Raw genomic sequence first — 21,175 nt, 5'->3', positions numbered from 1 at the left:
TCCACATTGAAAAACGCACAAAAATGCTTGGAGGGGAAAAAAAAATTAAAACCCACGTCAAGTGTGCAACGGCTGATGTGCTACAGTGGCTGCTCTTTAATTAACGAAGTCTAACATAGTTGAATTTGTCCCAATTCCACCCCTTAATTTGATTAAATTGCAAGGTCACCCGGAGAGTGAACTCATTATAGGGAAAGGGTAATGCTACACACCCCGTTCATTCATCTCGTTTTCAGTTCCCGTTTGACATGGCCCTACACGTTGCACAACTATTAAATTTTTTAATCCCACGTTGCTTCCCAGCCCATCCACATGGTCTCCTTCTCTTCCCGTTAAACACGTCATTTAATTTTTTTTTTTGAAACACATCCCCTCCTCTCACCTAGTTCCCCTCCCCTCCGTTCGTCTCCCCTGCCCCGCATCTTTGTGAAAACCCACTTTACAGAGATCCTCCATTTCCCTTACTTTTGAATATGGATTTTGCAGGATATCTGATAAAATTAAAGATGAAAGTGGGCTTTCATGTTGAAGCAAACACTATCATAATTTAAGCCAATGATCTAAATCTACACTCCCTAATTGATGGTTTCCAGCGAAGGAAGGAAAACCATTCTAGTTTATTTGCACAGTAGTGCTTATACATTGTCACAAAAACTCAACCCCATTTTCCAAAATTTGTTGGTACTTTCAGAAAAAGTTCGAGTATGGAAAATGCACAAAAATACACATACACAACATCAATATCCTTTTGCACTTGTAAAATCAGATCTAAATCGGTCTCGCAGAAATCCCAAGGCTGTGAATATTGGAGGAGACAAACACAGCCTAAAATTGCAACATTTTCTGAATGGCTTGTTTCATACACTTCCTAAGAACCCAATCGGAGGAAAAAGATTGATGAAGCAGAGAGAAACGTACCTATGAGCCAAACTAATTCAAAGACACCGCTGGAGAGAGAGAGAGAGAGAGAGAGAGAGAGAGAGAGAGAGAGAGAGAGAGAGAGACCTGAACCAAACTCATGCTGACCCTTTCAAGGGTTAGTGGGAATGCTCTGCATGCCACCTTGCCCGGGAAGCCATGCAGCGTCATGTGAGCCACGTCTTGTCTCTTAAGCTTTTAGGCCAGGTTCCAGCAACTTAGATCTTCAAAACTTGGGCCTGCAAAAGATAAGGAAGAAGGCAACTGGGAGAGGGTGGCCTTGGGGCTGAGGAGTCTCCAATGCCAAAGTTAGTAAATTCTCTTGGAACTTTGTAAATAAGTGAGAGAGTTTAGGGATTAGAGAGAGATTTCTCGTACCTGAGACTTGCTATTTATACCATGACTCTAGGGGGATAGATCGTATCTATCCCTATGGAGTCTGTGTCCTTTGGACTGTTTATTTTGTCATAGTCCTTTAATGCGGCATGACTCTATGACGACATCATTGATGTGAGTGTAGCTCGGGTAGTGATGTCATTAATGCAGTGTCGTTTTTCGATTTCTCCCACCCTGCTAGCATCATTGGTGGTTCGTTGATGGCCCTCATGTAAGAGGATCGGGGGTCCCCCATGCTTTACGCCCACTATGCGGATATGCACACAAGAGCTGTACACTATTCGAGGGGTCTCTAGGTCGGTGAGTCCAATCCCCTGCAGCATGTTCTCTCATGCAGGTTGCGTCTAGCTAGTTTCTACTTGTTCTGAGCTGGGCCTTTTGGTTCTTGTTCCCTTAGATGTCATTCTCAAGCCCGCTGAGACAGAGGTAGAAAAATCCCCTTACACCATATAAACGGAACCAAATATATAATACAACGATACTAACTATTCTTACAATAAAAAGCTGAATAACATCTATTTCACAATTTAATAACAAAATATATAAATCTAACAAGATATGCAAAAACAAAATACTCACCATTCCAAAAACATAAATTTTGAACCCACTTTTTCAAAAGAAACCAACGAAAATATACAAGCCGAAAAAACAAAACTGAAAGATATATACAAACTCTAAAGCAGCTTGAACTCCAAATAAAAAACTGCCAACAAAATTATACAAGCTAGGAAAAAAATTGAAAGACATATTCCAAAAATATAAATTTTGAATCCACTTGCTCAAATAAATGACAACCAAAATATACAAACCGAAAAAATAAAACTAAAAGATATATAAAAAGTCGAAAGCAGCTTGAACTTCAGAGAAAAAACTACGAACCAAAATATACAAACATGAAAAAAGAACTAAAAGATATACAAACCTCAAAACAACATAAATTTTCAAATAAAAAACTTCAAATTTCCTGCAAGGAGCAAACCAACAAGTCAGATTAAACAAAAGGAAACACTCATCAAAACATCATAACATGCAATAAAAAAAATTTGGAATTCAAATATTTTTTCAGAAAGATAAATAAATAAAAATGTTCTCTTAAGTTCATTTTTTTCATTTTGTTTCTTTTTTGCAAACACTTCCTTAAATGCCTCAAACCTTATAAAAAGACCAAGTAGAAATGACAAGCCCAAAATATACAAATCCTAAAAAAAAAAAAAAAACTCGACATGCTAAAAATATAAATTTCCCAAAAAGAAAAACTCCAAATTGTCTGCAAGAAACAAACCAACAAATAAGAATAAATACAGGGGAAAAAATCCACCAAAATATCATAACATGAGAATGAAAATGGAAGTCAGCTATTTTTTCAGAAACGAAACTAGAAAAAAGGGTTTCATCATTCTAAAAATATAAATTTATAGTCCATTTGCTCAAAAAATTACCAATACAAACCGGCCGAAAAACTAAAAGCTGTATACAAACCTAAGGGCAACTAAACTGCAAACTAAAAACTCCAGATTCCCTGCAAGAAACAAACAAACTAATCGGATCAATTAAAAGGAAAAAGTAAGAAGACAACAACACGATGACATGAAAAAAATAATAAAACTCATATTTCAAAATAGATCAAAACATAAAAGTAAAAAATATCAGAAAAGAAACATGAACCGTGAAAAGGAACGAAGAGAAACACATAGGAAAAAGAAAATTCAGAAAACAAACATGCACTGAGGAAAGAAATGAAGACAAACACACGGAGTGAAAAAAAATCACAAAACAAACATGCACCAAGAAAAGAAACGAAGAGAAACACAGATAAAAAAAATTCACAAATAAAGACAAACTTCCAAAAACAAACATGCACCGAAAGTGTGAGAAACCAACAACAACCCAAGGCTTTAAAAATACTATTCAATGAACATACTCATTTCAATTCAAGATTCGCTGCTCATTATTCATACACACAACATACAACATTTATTTTTATTTTTCAAAAATGTTTTTGATTTTATTTTTTAGAAACTAATTGATTTATTTTACTCATCATCTATACACCACATATTTGATAAGAGAAAAAAAATAAAAAAAATTGTGTGGTGTGTAGTGTGGGAATATCAATAGATTTTTTCTATCAACTCATCTCAACTCATTTCATCTAATTATTATAATTTTTTCAAATTCTTACATAAAATATAATAAATAATTCAACTTTTTTAAACCCATAATAATAATAATAATATTAAAAAATAAGATTTTAATAATATTTTATTCAATTTTCAATTTTTATGTCAACTCATCTCATTTTAACTCACTATCCAAGCATTCCCTAAATATTGGTATAGCATATAGATATTGTAACTGCAAAATGCGAATAATTAATCATAAAAATTAAATTAGAAAAAAAAAAGTTTAAGCCTATTTATGGTGGTTCCAATTATATCAAATCTTATAGAAGTGTGTGGCAGACGAAAGAAATGATAAAGTTGAAGTGAAATCCAACATGCAGAGGCTGGAGAAAAAGTAAAGAAAAAAGACTGACCTGACACACGTAAACCCGTTATACGGATAAGAAGGCGGAAAAACAAAGAAAAAAAAAGACTAATCGACTCACACACATAAACCCATCAGCCTGACTCACAGCCTCTTCCCCCAATCCTCAACTCGATGGATAAGAAGGCTAAAAACAAAGAAAAAAAGACATTGACTGACTGACACAAGTAAACCCAAACACAACCCATTCCCTCAACCTAACACACAGACACAAAAACCATCAACCGATCCCTATCCCCAAACTGAAATCGTCCCTTTCCCGCTTCCAACCAATAAAAGTCCATTATAGACAACAATACATGGACAAAACACACGATATACACTTACCAAAAGGACAAAAATGACATAACACCCAAAACACATAAGGAAAAAATGGATGAACAAATATTACTGTTCATCACTCTTGTTAAGTGATAGACTTTTTTTTTTTTTTTTTTATATGATAGAATAGATATATATAAAACAAATTTAAACTGAAAATAGAGGTACAAGATTAGGAGGGAGTGGGGTGCCCCGACTCCCAAACAAATGCACCATTTCAGTGCTTTAACTAGTTAAAGAATTAAAAACAAAAGGAAATTAAGGGGCAATAGACTATTGGTTTGGAGCCTTGTACCTTGGTTTTTCTGCCAATGAGGGGACTTTTAAGCAATGAATGGATTTGGCCCAGTTTGGATGCAAAAGTCCTTCTAACTCATCTCAATTTATTTAATCTAATTATTACAATTTTTTTACATTTTAACTTTTTTAAATTTCAAAATAATAATAATATTAAAAAATAATATTCTAACAATCTTTTATTTAACTTTCAACTTTAATCTAAACTCATCTTATCTCAACTCACTATTCAAACCTCCCCTAAAAGGTTATGGTCAGAGGTTACAATTGGGGACATTACAATCAACCATTCTCACACTTTCATTGGAGATTCCCACTTCCACTACCTTTATATTTTCATTGACTAATACTAGGTACAAATTTTAAATAGATAAACCTCATATAGACCATTTGTAAAAAAATGCTTAATGATATAATTTGAGTTAGAAGATAAAGTTTAAATTTTGAATCTTACAAATCAAATTTTACTATTTAAATGATGTGAATAGTATATTCTACACAGTGGCGTGGGAATAGAATAATTTATTAATATCTGATTACTAGAGTAGGTAGTGTTTGTTCTAGGTCTATTTTCATACCCCTACATGAAAAATTCAATAATATTGCTCTTTGCATACTCTTTAGGTGGGAATTCATAGCCAAAAAAACAAGAAGTTCCATTTCAAAACATTAAGCCCAGTTTGGTTCTACAATTCAAACTATCTCATCTCATATAATTATTACAATTTTTCAATTTTCCACACAAAATATAATAAATAATTCAACTTTTTCAAATCTTAAAATAAAAATAATATTAAAAAATAATATTCTAATAATATTTTATTTAATTTTCAAATCATCTCATCTCATCTCATTTGTGTAACCAAACGAGGCCTTATTATGCATAGATATATAACATAATATGCATGCTTCTCAGGTCCTTCCTAGACACCGAAGAAAATGAAGCATGAAATTAAAAACTTTAGGCCGGTCTGAATATACATTTGGCCTCATCTCATCCGAACATCTAAATATTACTTAAATACAAACACTTTTCATTTTCTCTTTCATACTTTTTATTTAATCATTAATTATCATTACAACTTTATCAAATTTTCATACAAAATACAAAAAATAATTTAACTTTTTCAAATCCCAACACAAAATTAAATAAAAAAATTATATTCTAACAATATTTTAACTTTATAATATTTTATTTAACTTTTTTTTCCTCTCATTTTCTAAACTTAAAAAAAATCTTAACTTAAATTATTTCACTACTATTTACAAAATATCTCACTACTATTTACAGATTTCTCCTATCATCAAATCAAAGTATCCAAACAAACAGGAAGAAAAATGCCATGAATTAAACATGACAAGATGATATGTGTAACACCCAGGTCTAGCACCAAGTAGCATTCGAATTTTTTTTTTTTTTTTGGGAATAATATGTATGAAAATCCATTTGAGAGTTAATGAGTAATTTTAGAATAGACTACAGGCCTAAAAATTTATGTTGATAGATAATAGATTTTTTGGGCTTGATAGTTAGGTTAAAATAATTTATGGACCTAAGTAATTAGAATTTGGCCCAAGAAATTCTCCTAAGGGCCCGAAGATATTATTAGATGATGTATTTATTTTGGACATGGAGATTATGACCCAGTTTAATTATTAAGTCTAAGCCCATGAGCGTGTTGAATCTCAAACATTATAGGATTACAAATTTAGAGTACAATTCCCATTTTAATTCCTAAACCCGTTCCACTACTAGAGCACTCAGTTCTTATAAATTATTGATCATATCCCATAAGATGATCTTCCTCACTACAATCTATGGTTTTCAGCAATATATATATATATATACTAGGTCGGGAGCAACTTGCAAAGCATGTTGCCTAGATGAGTGAAACAATATTTTTTTTATAAAAATAATATGGTTTAAAAAAATGATTAATGAATAATTTAATGAATGAAAAATAAATAAATTTTAGCAAATATAAAAATAAAAAGTATAATAATTAAAGAGAAATGAGTAGTAGATCAATACTGATCAATGCTGTCATTTTCAGAGTTGACTAAGACATAAGAAAAGAAAAATCACTTTTATACCTTATCACCACGTAATATCTTATCATCGTTCATGGAATTATTAGGTCACACACACACACACACACACATATATATATATATGCATATATCGACTTATTTACATTTAAACATATCTCAATAAAATTTATAAAACACTATTATTCATATCTCAAAAATCATTTGATATCACCTAACATCCAAACGTAGTACTACCATGCAAATAACATCCACTAATAAAATAAGTTTAATTACGTATTATAATATAATGACATCATATATCAATATTGTGGCCCCGGCCCCATGCTTTCTACGGTCATTCTTTTTATTATTCAAAGCGGTTAAAATGTGGAAAATGTTATTGCCTGAAAGTCTTATAGTGATATTCACGTTCTGTTAATATACCAAAAGTAATATATACACAAAAGATACTAACAAACTAACCGAATGCACCTGCAGCCTTGTGCCAGCTGTAGAATAAAAATGAATAAAAACAAAGAATAAGAAATGAACTACGACAACTATATACAAAGACTTGTAGAGGCAATACGACATGTAGTTCTGTATCTTCTAACATTTTTAATGTCTTTTATCATTGAAGATCTCAAATCATGACAATATCCAATATTGCAGAGCTTGGCCAAACATCGAGATTTTCGTTTGGACGGACCTGTGGCCATGTCTTTTGGCCAGACTAAAACAAAATAAAGAAAAAGAAATGCATGCGGACCCACATGAAGAAAAGGAAGAAAAAATATTCAATATCATTGGTTTTTATTTCCAATATCAATATTTATTTTACACACGAGCATTCCTATTCGGTGTTTTATAATTTTTTTTTCTTAAAATTTAAGAAAAAGTTTAAGAAATATTCTCAAAATCCCACCATCCAGATTTCTATTTTAAGAAAGAAAATTAGGAGATGAACAGTAATTCTTTATATTTGAAGAACTCATGTTCATCTCCTAAATCACTTTTATCAATATTTTATTTATTTCAATTAAATTAATTATTCTTCCAATCATCTACACTTTCTCTCATTCTTAATACTCATATTTGTTATAGTTTTAAATAATAATTTAAAAATAATTTAAATAACTAAGAAAATATAAAAACAATAATTTTAAAAATATTTAAAATAAGTAAAATTTTTATTTAAAATATTTACTAGAGTAATAATTCAAAACATAAGAAAAAATATTGAGTAGTTAAATTTGTAAATGGAAGTGAGAGAAAAAAGTAATAAAGAAATAATAGAAAAATATTATTTTAATAAAATAGAGAAAATATAGAGAATGAGATCTAGAAGATTTTTTGAAGATAAGTAAAATTTAAGATAAAATTATAAGAAGTGTCATTTTTAACTAAAATTAAAAAAAAAAAATTAAGAAATCGGATGTGAATGCTATGAAGCAAAAGCCCCTAGGGCTTCATCATTTTTTCCCTCTCCGCTGCCCCTCCTTCATTTTCCTTCACCAAACATTGAGAAAAGGGATAAAATACAAAAACTAAATAGTTGTAAGAATGCTTTACCTTATCCATAAAAGCAGCAAATGCAGTCTTCAGGCCAAGAACATACACAAAACGTTCATAGGCGGGCGGGTACTTGGTCATTGCAAAATCGAGTGCCCTTACGGCCAACCCATAAGTCGACTTCTTCTACTTCATGATGATAATCATCAATTCCACACCGTCAGCCTTCACAAACCTCTCCTTGTTTTCCAACGGCATCAGCAAACAACACAAACAATCGAACAAGTTTTCTAGCATCTCCTTCTCATCATAAATCTTGGGGTCCTTGGACTTGTACATAGCGACTGCCTGAAGAACCACATCCATGCCATTCATCTGTAAAAAACAAAAAAAAAATAGAAATAGAAGAAATTGATAACAATCAGATTGAGAAATAGTAAAATACGAGCAAAAGTAACAAATTTGTAAAAGAAAAAAAAATCTAACATTAATAACAGATGAAATAAATAAATTCAGTATTTATAGGAAAAAAATTTGGATGGAAAAAATAATACAATAAATAAAATTTATTATTAATACTGTTTTTAGTAAAAAATATAAGAAAAAGAAAATAAAAAGAAATAAAATGCTGTAAAACAATCACAAAAATAGAAAACATCAAGTCATGGACTCATGAGTGCTTCCCAGGGTGTCGTTTAACAAAGTCCTAAACTCTCTTCTGGATATATCTCTCACACCCTCAGAAGTGAGAGGCAAAGTAGAGAAAAAGTTATTATTTATGTGAAAGGGAGAAGTTAGGTCTTATTTTAGGATAAATGATTTGAAACTAAATAATATAATATTGGTTGATGTAAAAGTATAAGTGCACAATATCATAATTTTATAGTAAAATGATAAGAACAGTATTGTCTTCAGGGATTAGTATCTCATTTTGACAAGTAACGAAATTATACCAACCTTGACTTTATTTAAATAGGCCACTAAGATTTTGTAATTGCAAATCGAAATAAAATTAATTCAAAGAAAATATTTAAAAGAAATGAAAGCTATTATTTGATGATTGAATCAATAAGAAAATGAAAAAATTTACACAACTTCTTACTATTCACACAACCTTCACACATTATATTTTTTCTAATTTTTTAATTTTTTATCAAATATTTAATATATGAATAATGAATAGAAAAATTAAATTAGTTTAAAAAGAATAAATTCAAAAAAAAATTTTAAAAAATTAAAAAAATTAAAAAGTTTAAAAATTTTAAAAAAATGTGGTGTGTGGAGGTTGTGTAACATTCCTCAAAGAAAATAACTTCTAACAAACTGATTTCACCTAATCCTTCACTATATTTTTCTTATCTAACTAATTGAAATTAGTTCTTTCTGTTAGCAAATTCTTCAAAGTCATCCAAAAACCTCTTTCAATTGTCAATTAAATTTATTCTTGATTATTATTTTACACAAAAGTATGCAAATTAATAAAACAAGAAAGTATTAAGATCAATAATTTTAATATTATATAGGTTCATATAAGTTTTTTTATCTCTATATTTATATATGCTGAAATATTTAAATTCTATCTTATAATTCTCTCTTTTGATAATAAATTACAAGATTAAAATCATTTACTTAATGGTCAATCAATTAGGAACAATAAATTTAGAATAAATCAGATAAACATAGAAAAGAATTATTTTAAATTAATATGGTAGAATAATCATAGTTTAAAACTAAATTACATCATTTTTTTAAAATAAAAAAAATTAATTCACACTAAAAATTACGTTTAACATAAATAAATTTATCATAATTTTTAAGATTGGCAGTCCGTGTCGTCGTCTTCAATTCCTTCGTAGCCGTCCTCTTCAGTATTTCTTCAAAACTTTTTTTCTTTTTTTTTTTAGTCCTCTCTCTTTCAGGTTGTTCTAGCAGTCTTCTTCCAAATTTTATTTTTTCAAAAAATAAAAAACCCTTTCTCCTTCTTCAGTCCCGTCAGTAGGTGGGTAGTTTAGACGCCAATAGCTAGAGTAGATTCAAATCACTTCTATTTCCTAACGTCTCTTCCTATTATTTGAAGTAGTCGAGTTAAAATAGTGAAATTTATAAAATTGATGAGGAATTATTATTGGACATGTGATGCTAAATTTTTTTTAGAAAAAAAATAGTGAAATATATGTAGTTGACAGATTGGAATTCATATATATATATATATATATACTGTGATATATACTGATTCCGTACCGGGCGTTCTTGTATTTGAATGTTGAAGTGAGTTGAGATGATAAAATATTATTAGAATATTATATTTTAATATTATTATTATTTTAAAATTTAAAAAAATTGAATTATTTATTATATTTTATATTAAAATTTAAAAAAATTATAATAATAAGTTAAAATAAATTGAGATGAATTTGATAATCAAACTCAACCACAATGTGAGTGAAAACAAATCAGTACTGTATAAAACATTGGACCCCATGCTATAGGAGAAAGTTACGAGTTTGGGTTAAGAGCCCTTGCAGAGTGAGTTGCAGGTCTTGTCGCTGCACAAAACAATATTGGAGCCCGTGCTGATGTCTGTATAGTCTGTTTTTCCAAATTGTGTGTACGTGAGAGATAGAGATAGAGAGAGATGAGTTCTGTGGAGGAGATCAGGGCTCATGCTGTTTGCATCCCATACCCAGCTCAAGGCCATGTTAATCCGATGCTGAAACTAGCAAAACTCCTCCACCACAAAGGCTTCCACGTAACCTTTGTCAACACTGAGTTCAATCACAGACGCTTGCTCAAGTCTAGAGGTCCTGATTCCTTGGACGGCTTGCCGGACTTTCGCTTTGAAACCATCCCCGACGGTTTGCCTCCTTCCGATGCCGACGACGCAACCCAAGACATCCCATCACTGAGTGACTCTATCAGAAAGACTTGCTTGGTTTCATTTCGTAGTCTACTTGCGAAACTTAATGATACTCATGTCTCCTCGAATGTTGTTCCTCCAGTGAGCTGCATAGTTACTGATTTAGGCATGTTTTTCGCCATTGACGCTGCTGAAGAACTTGGAATCCCTGTCCTTCTGTTGTGGACTGCGAGTGCATGTGGCTTTTTAGGATATGCACATAGCCCCCATCTTGTCCAAAGGGGTGATCTTACAGCAATGCTCAAAGGTACGATTTTCCTTCCTAAGGTTACAATTTTCTCAATCTTCCCTCCATCAAAGATCTGATCCAGATAAATATACCTTGATTATTCAATAAAGTGGACAATCATATTCTTATGATCATTAGATGTCTTCCTTACGAGGGTTAGAATGTGGATCAATTTTCCCAAGTGGGAAACTGTTTGGGAGGCACCGGATTTGTAATATATACTATAAGGAAAATATATTTTTGTCTTCAATTTATTATAATTAAACGATTATTTATAATTAAGAATAATGTACGTAAATGATAAATAGAAAAATTTATGACATTATTTTTATAAATTATTTTATAAAAGTATCTCTAATTTAAAATATAATTATATAAATAATTATTTTGTTAAAAATAATTGATCGTAAATAAATAATTTTTTTATAAATATATATATTATATATACAATTAATATTGGATAAAAAATATTTACACAGCACTATTTCACAACATTTTATATAATTATATTTTAAATTAGACATATTTTTGTAAAATAACTTATAAAAATAATGTCATGAGTTTTTCTATTTATCATCTATGTATATTATACTTAATTTTTTTCAATTTTTTTATTTTATTTTTTTAAAATTAATTAAATTATTTTATTAATCATTTATATATTATATATTTGATAAAAATAAAATAAAAAATTATATGTAATGTATAAATGATAACTAAAATTTTTCTTTTAAAATTGACCTGCAACAGATTAGGCATTATGTGGCCATCAAAGCTTTAATCTAAAACTTAAAATTGGTCAACATCTTTGTTATGTACTGTAGCAAAGTAGTCATCCTAATCTTTTAAGGTTACTAATGCTTTTTTTCTTTTCCTTCGGTTTCTTTTATCTTTCCACGTCTTTTTCTGTCCTTTTCCTCAAGAAGGAAGTCAGTCTTTCCCATGCTTCTTCCCATTTCTGTCGATCTAACATAAGCAAAGTCAGTGTAACCATCACATTTTCCGTCTGATCATCAACCATTCTTCTCAAGTTTTCTCAACGATCCGGTACTCATCTTCGTCTTCTGTTTTTAATTAAAATAAATAAATATTTTATTTAATCAAAAAATAAATATGATAAAAAGATTTTACAAAATATAATGAAAAGAAATTAGATAAAAAAAAGTTGAATATAAATAATATTTTATTATTATATATAGAGAGTATATATCATGGACAACCCAATACGAGATTAGATTTTAAGTGGCCGGAATAGGCAAAAAGAAAAAGCGTGATATTAGGCAAACTTTGGCCAGTGGTGTTAACGCCATGTTTCGTACGCTTTTGTATGGGTCATATTTCAACAATTCAGATCTTTAAAGTTGGGCTTGTGAAAACAAAGAAGAAAGCAGTTGAGAGAGGGCAGCCTTGGGGTTGGGGAATCTCCGATGCCAAAATCAGTAGAATATTTTGAAAGTTTGTAAATAATGAGAGTCTAGAGACTAAAGAGAGTTCTTGTACTTGAAAATTACACAGATCGTGCCTGCCCCGTGAAGTCCATGTCTTTTTTACTGTTCATTTTGTCAGAGTCTTTTAATGAGGCGTACTTCTGCGATGAAGTCATTAATATGGCGTGTAACTCGGGCAGTGGTGTCATTAATGCTCCGTTGTTTCCCGATTTTCCTTACTCTACTGGTGTGCTTGGTGGTCCATCGATATCACTTTGTCAGAGGATCGAGGGTCCCCCTTATTTTCTATCCGTTCACGTGGACAGGTACTCAAGGGCTGGACGTTGTTCGAGGGATCTCCAGGATGACAAGTCCCACCCCCTGTAGTATGCTCCCACATGAGGGTTGTGTCCAGGGGAGTCCACCTACAAGCCGAGCTGAGGGGCCTATTTGTTCTGGGCTGGGTCTTATTTTCTTATTCTCTTAGTTACTCCTCCTAGGCCCAGTAAAAGGGAGAAAAAATCTCTTATAGTTATCCCGCCAATTCTCATCGGACTCATATGGTGGGAATTCTTTTTAATCTTAAACTTGTCATGATGTTGAGGTCGAGGTCGCCCTAATGACGTGTGTTTGGCTTCGAAGTATGAGGTGTTTCCTTGTCACTTGGCAACCTTAGTAACGTTTCTCTTTCTGCCTTTTTTGGTACGTCTTCCAATAACTATGCTTATACTTGATGACGTCCTTTCAATTGTATCAGAATTGAGGGCATCAGGCGGCTCTTCTCCTTCACGTCGCTTTGTGGTGTGTATTTCTTGAGATTTCAAGCATCTCGTACCCCTTCCTTCTGCAACGGGGTGTGGAGATTAACCGTTGTCTTTTTCTTTTATAAGCGTGATTGGGCCATTGTCTTGTCTTCTATATCCAAATCGTAATCTTCTCGCCCTTCTTTTCTTCTAACTTCCCATCCTTCTCCCTTAGACTCATTTCTTCTTTCTCTGTTACTTTCTTCCTTTTCGTCAATGGCCCCTGAGAAGACCGCCCAACACACGGCTCCTGGCGGGGCAGACGCACTAGAAGTTAGCGATGCCGGACCATCCTTCTTGGGTAGCACGTTCAAGCGTCCAAATTGGGACGCTGGTATCTCTGGCCCTTACCTACTAGGTCTCGAAAATAGTGTTCTTCGAGGTCCCTGGTCCACAAGAGCGTGCAGTCGACACCTAGGGTCACTCTTCTAGAGTTGCTCTTTTTCCCACCATGTTTACATGTGGCTTGAGGTTGTCTTTCCCTCGCCCTTCTCCTTTGGTTTTTCCATTTTGTGCTGTTGTGCTTTATTTTCATATGCAACTAAAAAAAAAGAAGTGTCATCAGCGTATGTTGGCCCTAGTCCACTACCATCGGCTTGGAGGGGATGGAAATCGCCCTTAAGAGTTAAGCTATGTCAGGAAGACTTCGGTTGCCTCCTCGGGGGGAGAGGTCGGGAAGCATTCTGCTAACCTGCATCTATGCCCCTCCGGGTAGCACCGTGGCCGTGGAGTTGAATTTAAATAATTCGGGCTGCACTTTACTGTAATGGCCGGGGTAAGTATTTGGGTAACCGGGAGGCCGGACCCGTTCTTCGTCGTTGGGGGGACAAGGCAACCTCTAACTTAACCCGATCCTTTTGTTTCCACAGGAGGCAGGTTGTTCAGGTAGTTTGGGACTAGACCCGTTCCCGCTCGTTGACATTGCGTATATAATTCTTGGCTGAAAAATAAGCAAGCTATCATAACTTTATCCTTAATTTAGTAGGAGTTAGACTTTGCAAACCTAGGCACTCTGATCTATGTTTCGATTTGCTTGACATTTTTTACCAGGTTGTTGATGTCTATGTTCCTTGGTGCACTCCATCGGGGAGAGGTCATGATGCTTCAGGCCAACCTGCCCCTTTTACACCCGAGAAGGTAATTTCTTTGGTCAGTAGTGGAGCTGATTCTTTCTTTATTGCGATGAGAGTTGGGGTAAGTATTCGGTCGGCCGAAAAGCCGGGCTCATTCTCCTCCGCGCGAGGGTCAGAGTGGCCCCTGGCGCAACTCTCACCTGCTACCCCGCGAGAGGTAATTTGTTGAGGTAGTTTAAGACTAAACCTGCTCCAGCTCATTGACATTGCGAAGTTTGCCATTCAGCTAGGCTATTCGACCTTCAAGGTGGCACACCCATTGCTTCGATATTTCATCGTTGGAGACTTTGTTCATGTCGGGTAGTCGAAAGACTAGGCCCGCACTCCATCAAGGAGAGTTCGGATGCCTTAAGTCAAACCCTCCATTTTGATTCCTTGAGGAGGTAACTTCTTCGGACGGTCGTGGGGTCAGTCCGCTCTTTCGCTATGATGGGAGTCAGGGTAAGTATTCGGGCAACCAAAAGGCTGGACTCGCTATCCTCCACGGGAGGGTTCGAGCGGCCTCTGGCTCAGCTCACCCCTTCTATCCTGCAGAGAGCTAATTTGTTCGGGCAGTTTGAGACTGAGCCCGTTCCTGCTCGTTGACATCGCAAAAAAATTTAAGATTTGGGTCAGGCTGGTGCTGAACCCACTTTTCGTTTGTAGCGGATGTTGAAGTAAGTCTTCAGGCCGCCAAGGGGGCTGGACTTGCACTCTTCCACGGGAGGGATAGACCAGTCTTTAACATGACTCACCCCTTTAAATCCAGAAGGTAGGTAAGTTTTAGGGCAGTTTGCAACTAGACACACACTTCGATGCGGGAGGGATTAAGGCAGCCTTAGGCATTACACTCATCCTTGTGGTACCCCGCGAGGGAGGTAAGTTCGGATAGCAATATAGCTGGTCCGTTCTTTGCTACGATAAGAGTCGAGCTAAGTTAGGGCCGCTGGGGTAGGACTCGCTCTCCATCACGGGAGGGGTAGAACGGCCTTCGGCCTAATTCTCCCCTTTGGTCTTGTGGGAGGTACGTTGTTCGGACAGTTTTAGACTGAACCCATTCCCGTCCATTGATATAGCAAAGAAGGTAAGTGTTGGGTCAGGCTGACATTAAGCCCACTCTTCATTGCAGCGGAGGTAGGAGTAAGTTGTTCGGGCCACCGGGGGGGCAGGACTCACTCTTCATCGCAGGAGGGGTAGAGCTGCATTCGGCCTAACTCTCCCCTTGATCCTACGGGAGGTACAATGTTCAGGTAGATTGAGACTGTACCCGCTCTCGCCTTTTGACGCTCACAATGAATGTAAGTCTTTATCTTCGGGCAGCCTAGGGCTGGCCTTCACTCTGTCGCGGGAAGGGTAGAGCAACCTTCGACGTAGCTCTCCTCTTTATCCTATGGGAAGTACGCTATTCGGACAGTTTGAAACTGGACCCGCTCCTGCCCGTTGGCATTAGAGGGAAGGTCGACATTGTATTGATGATGATTTTATTGTTGTAGATTATGTTAGTTAGAGATTGTCTTATCGGCATTTTATCGATGATGCAAATGTTCGAAGTAGGTATGGTGCACTGTCTTGAAAAATCATGCATTTCATTAAACAACAAGAATTTACAGTATTCTAATAGCAAATTTACAAAATAAGGGGAGATGAAGCCTTCAGCAGGGGAGTTTTCGCCTGCTTTGCCTTTGCCTCTGGGACCATGCGCCCTCCCGCTCCCCATCGAGCCCGGTAAGGTGAGTCTTAGACTAAGGCCTACCAGGGCTCCTTAAGCGGTGCATGCTCTACTCTCTTCTGGAGGTGTCGTTCGGTTTGATCCTACCATCTTTCTACTTCAGTTTGTAGACGTAGCATTCCCTCGCTAGGACCTGTTTGCCTCGAATTTCTCCCGCTCCATGGGAAGTTGGGAATTTCATCTTGAGGTGGTAGGTTGACGTGACCGCCCGCAAGTTGTTGAGGGTGGGCCTTCCGATGATGGTGTTGTAGGATTATGGGGTCTTCACCACCAGGAAGTCGACCATGATTGAGGCAGTGCAGGGGGCGCTGCCTACGAGGACCTACAGTGTGATGATTCCTATAGGATGAATCATATCCCCAGAGAAGCCCTTCAGTGGCATGGGGTTAGATGCAGCCAGACATCATTTATTCCCATCCTGGTGAAGGTTTTCCAAACAGGATGTACGCGGAGCTCCCGTTGTCGATGAGGATTCTCCGGGTGGTGAAGGTGGCGACCAACATGGTCACCATCAGTGCATCATCGTGGGGATACAGGATCCCTTCTTCGTCAACCTCCCCAAAGGAGATGATCAGGGTCGGTTCGCTGCTTTGGTGTTTGGCAGGGTGGTACTCTGTCGAGTATACCTCGTGGTATTGAGCCTGCCTAGTGTGTGCCTTTCTGCTCGAGGAGGTAGCCCCCACCTACGAATCCTCCCGCTATGGTCTGGATTTCCTTGAATGGGGCCCTCCCCGCTGTGGTGAGCAAGCGCAGTCTTGTTGCAGCCCCCGTGTTGGTGGTCATTGCAGAAGGCTTTCTTCCCTTTACGTCGGTCGACTTGGTCCATGCTCCTCTCCCTCGACCTTCCTCTCCTTTCCTGCTCTAGCCTTCGGGCAAGCGAGTAACGTTGCCTTGTCCGTTCCGCGTGCTCCCTCCTTCCTTGTTGGGAGAAGTAGTCTTCGATATTATGCGAGGTGGACCTGTGGTAAGTGCAGTAGCGGCGCAAAATGCCTCAGTCATCATCTTCGTGGGCAGCAGAGGTGTTAGCCTCGTGGATGGTGGTCAGTCGAAGCAAGGTCTCGATCCCCTCATCGGGGCTTCCTCCCTTTTCTTATCGTGAGAATTATTTTCCGGCTTCCCGTGGGCCTAAGCCTTGGTTAGGGCCTTTATCTTCCTCTCCGCTAGCTCCAACTCTTTCTTCCTTGGCTCCGTTAAGGCCCGAAGAATGTCTTCGGCATAAATGAAATTGTCAGCATGGTCATAAACTCCCGTAGCGTTACAAGAGTCATTCTTTCCAACTCGGCCATGAACTGGGATCGGGGCTAGACCCCTCAGAAGCGCCGCCAGGGTTATCTTTTTGTCCTGGTCATCGGTGGTCATGCGCTCCTTGTTGAACTAAGACAGGTATGCCTTTAGACTTTCCTCATCTCCTTGCTTAATGGTGAAAAGGTACGTTGTTAAGCATCACCTTCTTCAGCTTGACATGAACTGGGTCAAAAATAGTCGAGCCAGCTCACCAAAACTGTATACGGAGTCAGGCGCCAGAGACCCAAACCATACTTGTGCTGGCCCTTTTAGGGTCAGCGAGAATGCCCTACATGCCACCTCTCTCGGGAAGCCATGTAACGTCATGTGAACCCTAAAGGTTTCCAAGTGCGCAAGGGTGTCCTTCCCTCTATTGTACATCTCCATGGTGGGGACATTGAACTTTGGTGGTGAGGACACAACCATCACTTCTCCTGTGTAGGGTAGACCAGTGCTTGTGAGAAGCTGGTCCACCGATGATGATGTGTCCACTTTCCTTGTAATCTCTTCATATTTCCCTTTAAGATTGCAGAGCTCATCTTGCATATTTTTCCTCTTCTCCTCCATGTTCGCTCTAACTCCTGTGTTTCGGGACTCCATGTGCTCGCTATTACTAGGCTCCGCCTCTTCGTTTTGCCCTTGTTGAGGTTTTCTGAGCTCCTCATTCTCCTTGCGAAGTTTTTGCACCTCATCAGTCAACTTTGTTATCCAGTCCTCCATAGCTTTTAGTCTTGCATCCATGACAACTTCCTCTGTGTCCCTTTTGAGTTGTCCGGAACGGGTTGTCGCAGGCATATAAAGTACACGCAAGATCTACAAAGATCCCACAAACGGTACCATTATTAACACTGTGTTTCGTACGCCTTTGGACCAGGTTCCAGCAACTCAGGTCTTCAAAATTAGGCTTACGAAAATAAAGAAGAAAGCAGCTGAGAGAGGGTGGCCATGGGGCTGGGGAGTCTTTGATGTCAAAGTCAGTAAAGTATTTTGAAAGTTTGTAAATAATGAGAGAGTCTGGAGATCAAAGAGAGTTCTCATACTTGAAAATTGCTATTTATACCGGGAGTTTGGAGGGGCACAGATCGTGCTTGCCCCCGTGGAGTCCATGTCCTTTTACTGATTTGGTCTTTTGTCAGAGTCCTTTAATGTGGTATATCTCTACGACGACGTCATTAATGTGGCGTGTAGCTCGAGTATTGGTGTCATTAATGTAGCATGGTTTACCGATTTGCCTTACTCAGCTGGTGTCCTCGGTGTTCCGTTGATGTCACTTTGTCAAAGGATCGAGGGTCCCCTTTATTTCCAGCCTGTTCATGTGGACAAGTACTCAAAGGTTGGACGTTGTTCGAGAGATCTCCAGGTCGGCGAGTCTCATCCCCCTGCAGTATGCTCCCACATGGGATTGCGTCTAGGGGAGGCAACTTGCAGGCTGGGTTGAGGGGCCTATTTGTTCTGGGCTGGGTTTTCTTTTCTTATTCTCTTAGTTGCTCCTCTCAGGCACAGTAAAGGGGGAAAAAAAACCCCTTACAAATGGGATAGCCAAGCTGATACTAGTACTCTATAGCTATATTAAATAGACTAGTGAAAGCTACAAGCTTACAATCGAACTATTTAAAATCATTATAAATAATATACTTAATTGCAAAATTAGTAATTAAGTTTTTGCAATTCAAGACTTAAATTTTCAATTTTTATAAAATTGATACCTAGTTAGTCGATACGTATGTGGCATTAATATCCACGTCAGCCAATCATAGATTGATGCGTGGTATACGAATGTCACGTTTCAATCACACTGTAGTTTTTCTAGTGGTAAATTAATTAATAAAGGTGTTGAATTGTGAGTTTTTTGAAATTCAGATATCAATTTTACCAAAGTTGAAAATTGAAGTCTCGAATTTTGAAAGGTGAAAATCTAGATATATACTAACTTCTCAAATAACCATTAATTATTTTTTCGTTGGGTAAGGTGGGATCTAGTTTATCACTTTCTAATATTTATTTTGATATTTTTTTGTTGATCAAGTCTTTCACTTCAAAGGGAGGATTGACCATATGATCATTTGTAAGAACTAGAAAAAGACCCAAACTACTATATTCCAACAAAACTAATAATCAATGTTATCGAAGTTGGAACTCATTGGAATCATTAAGCCACAAAGAGTTTTTTCTATCCGAGACCATATATATGAGATTTTATTTATCGCCCTTATATTTTCAATGTGAAATATTACAACTCATTTAAAATTATATATAACTTTTTATTTGATGTTGCCATGAATTCTCAATTAAATGGGAGGTGAAAAATAAAGTCATCACCTTTGTATAAATCCGATCAAGAGTTTATCTAAATATTACACGTAATAAGTCTTAAATTAATGAAACAACATTTAAACTTAATTTTTTGAATGACAAATGTAGACGAGCGAGAGGGCTGTCTTCCAAATGGGTACATGGAGACTACTATTGACTGGATTCCCGGGTTGAAAAAAATCCGCCTCAAGGATCTCCCCAGCTTTCTATTCACGTTGGATCCAAACGATATCATGCTGAACTTTATTTTGGAGATGATAGAGAAAGCTTCGAAAGCTTCCGCCATAGTTGTGAACACTTTTGATGCACTGGAGCGTGAAGCATTGGACACCCTTTCCTCCATGTTTCCTCCCATTTACTCCATCGGCCCTCTTCATTGGCTTCTCAATCAGATTCCACAAAAGGATTTAGTATCCAATATTGGTTCCAATCTTTGGAAATATGAAGCTGCTGACTGTCTTGAATGGCTCAACTCCAAGGAACCCAACTCAGTTATTTACGTAAATTTTGGCAGTGTTGCAGACCTAACCCCGCCACAAATGGTCGAGTTTGCTTGGGGACTTGCTAATAGCAAGAAAGCCTTCCTGTGGGTAATTAGGCCTGACATGGTGAAGGATGCTTCACTGATTGTACCGGATCATGAGTTTGTAATTGAAACAAAAGACAGAGGTATTCTATTAAGTTGGTGCCCACAAGAGCATGTGCTAAGCCACCCATCAATCGGGGGATTCTTAACCCATAGCGGATGGAACTCGATGCTTGAAAGCATCTGCGCAGGAGTGCCAGTGCTATGTTGGCCATTCTTTGCTGACCAGCAGACAAATTGCAGGTTTGCTTGTGTTGAATGGGGCATTGGCATGGAGATTGATCGTAATGTAAAAAGAGATGAAGTGGAGAGGCTTGTGAGAGAGTTAATGGATGAAGAGAAGGGTAAGGAGATGAGGAAACATGCCATGGAGTGGAAGAAAATGGCTGAGGAAGCAGTTGGTTCAGAAGGCTCATCAAACTTGAATCTGGACAAAGTGGTCAAGGAGGTGTTGCTGCAGTTGAATCCGTAGGTTTTCATTGCATGGGGCTTGAATATAAAGCTGGACGTTGAAAAGCACCGAATGCCAAGGAATACTTAATCCGCAATGTTAAATATATGTATGGGATTTAAGCATGTATCGAAATTCAGATAGCAAGGTAATGATGAATTGTTATACCATCTTGATAGCAGTATATATCTTAATGAATGGCACAAGTATGCATTTTTCTTTCATGTATTTTGCTGTATTATTATTTCTTCAAACCCTGTAAATCCCATTTTTCTGCTAAATGAAAACAAATACAAAACTTA

The 21,175-nt window shown here is 36.5% G+C and overlaps 1 protein-coding gene across 1 annotated transcript; it reads left to right on the top strand.

The window, feature by feature from the left end:
- The first annotated feature begins 10,544 nt into the window (after window positions 1-10,544).
- On the top strand, window positions 10,545-21,101 carry LOC109006794 (7-deoxyloganetin glucosyltransferase-like). Its single transcript, XM_018986181.2, has 2 exons — window positions 10,545-11,186; window positions 19,945-21,101. Exons 1-2 carry the CDS (start codon window positions 10,658-10,660, stop codon window positions 20,892-20,894), a joined length of 1,479 nt encoding a protein of 492 aa, XP_018841726.1. The 5' UTR covers window positions 10,545-10,657; the 3' UTR covers window positions 20,895-21,101.
- The last annotated feature ends 74 nt before the right edge of the window (window positions 21,102-21,175 follow it).

Source organism: Juglans regia, chromosome 4 (assembly GCF_001411555.2).
Source record: "Juglans regia cultivar Chandler chromosome 4, Walnut 2.0, whole genome shotgun sequence".
In the NCBI taxonomy this organism is placed as follows: domain Eukaryota; kingdom Viridiplantae; phylum Streptophyta; class Magnoliopsida; order Fagales; family Juglandaceae; genus Juglans; species Juglans regia.
Note: the sequence above shows the minus strand (reverse complement) of the source record. Positions and strands in the feature narration are given on the sequence as shown.

Coding starts and splice junctions, on each gene's coding strand:
- LOC109006794 (XM_018986181.2), top strand. CDS start 10,658: ATGAGTTCTGTGGAGGAGATCAGGGCTCATGCTGTTTGCATCCCATAC. Junction 11,187..19,944: donor TCTTACAGCAATGCTCAAAG/GTACGATTTTCC, acceptor TGACAAATGTAG/ACGAGCGAGAGGGCTGTCTT.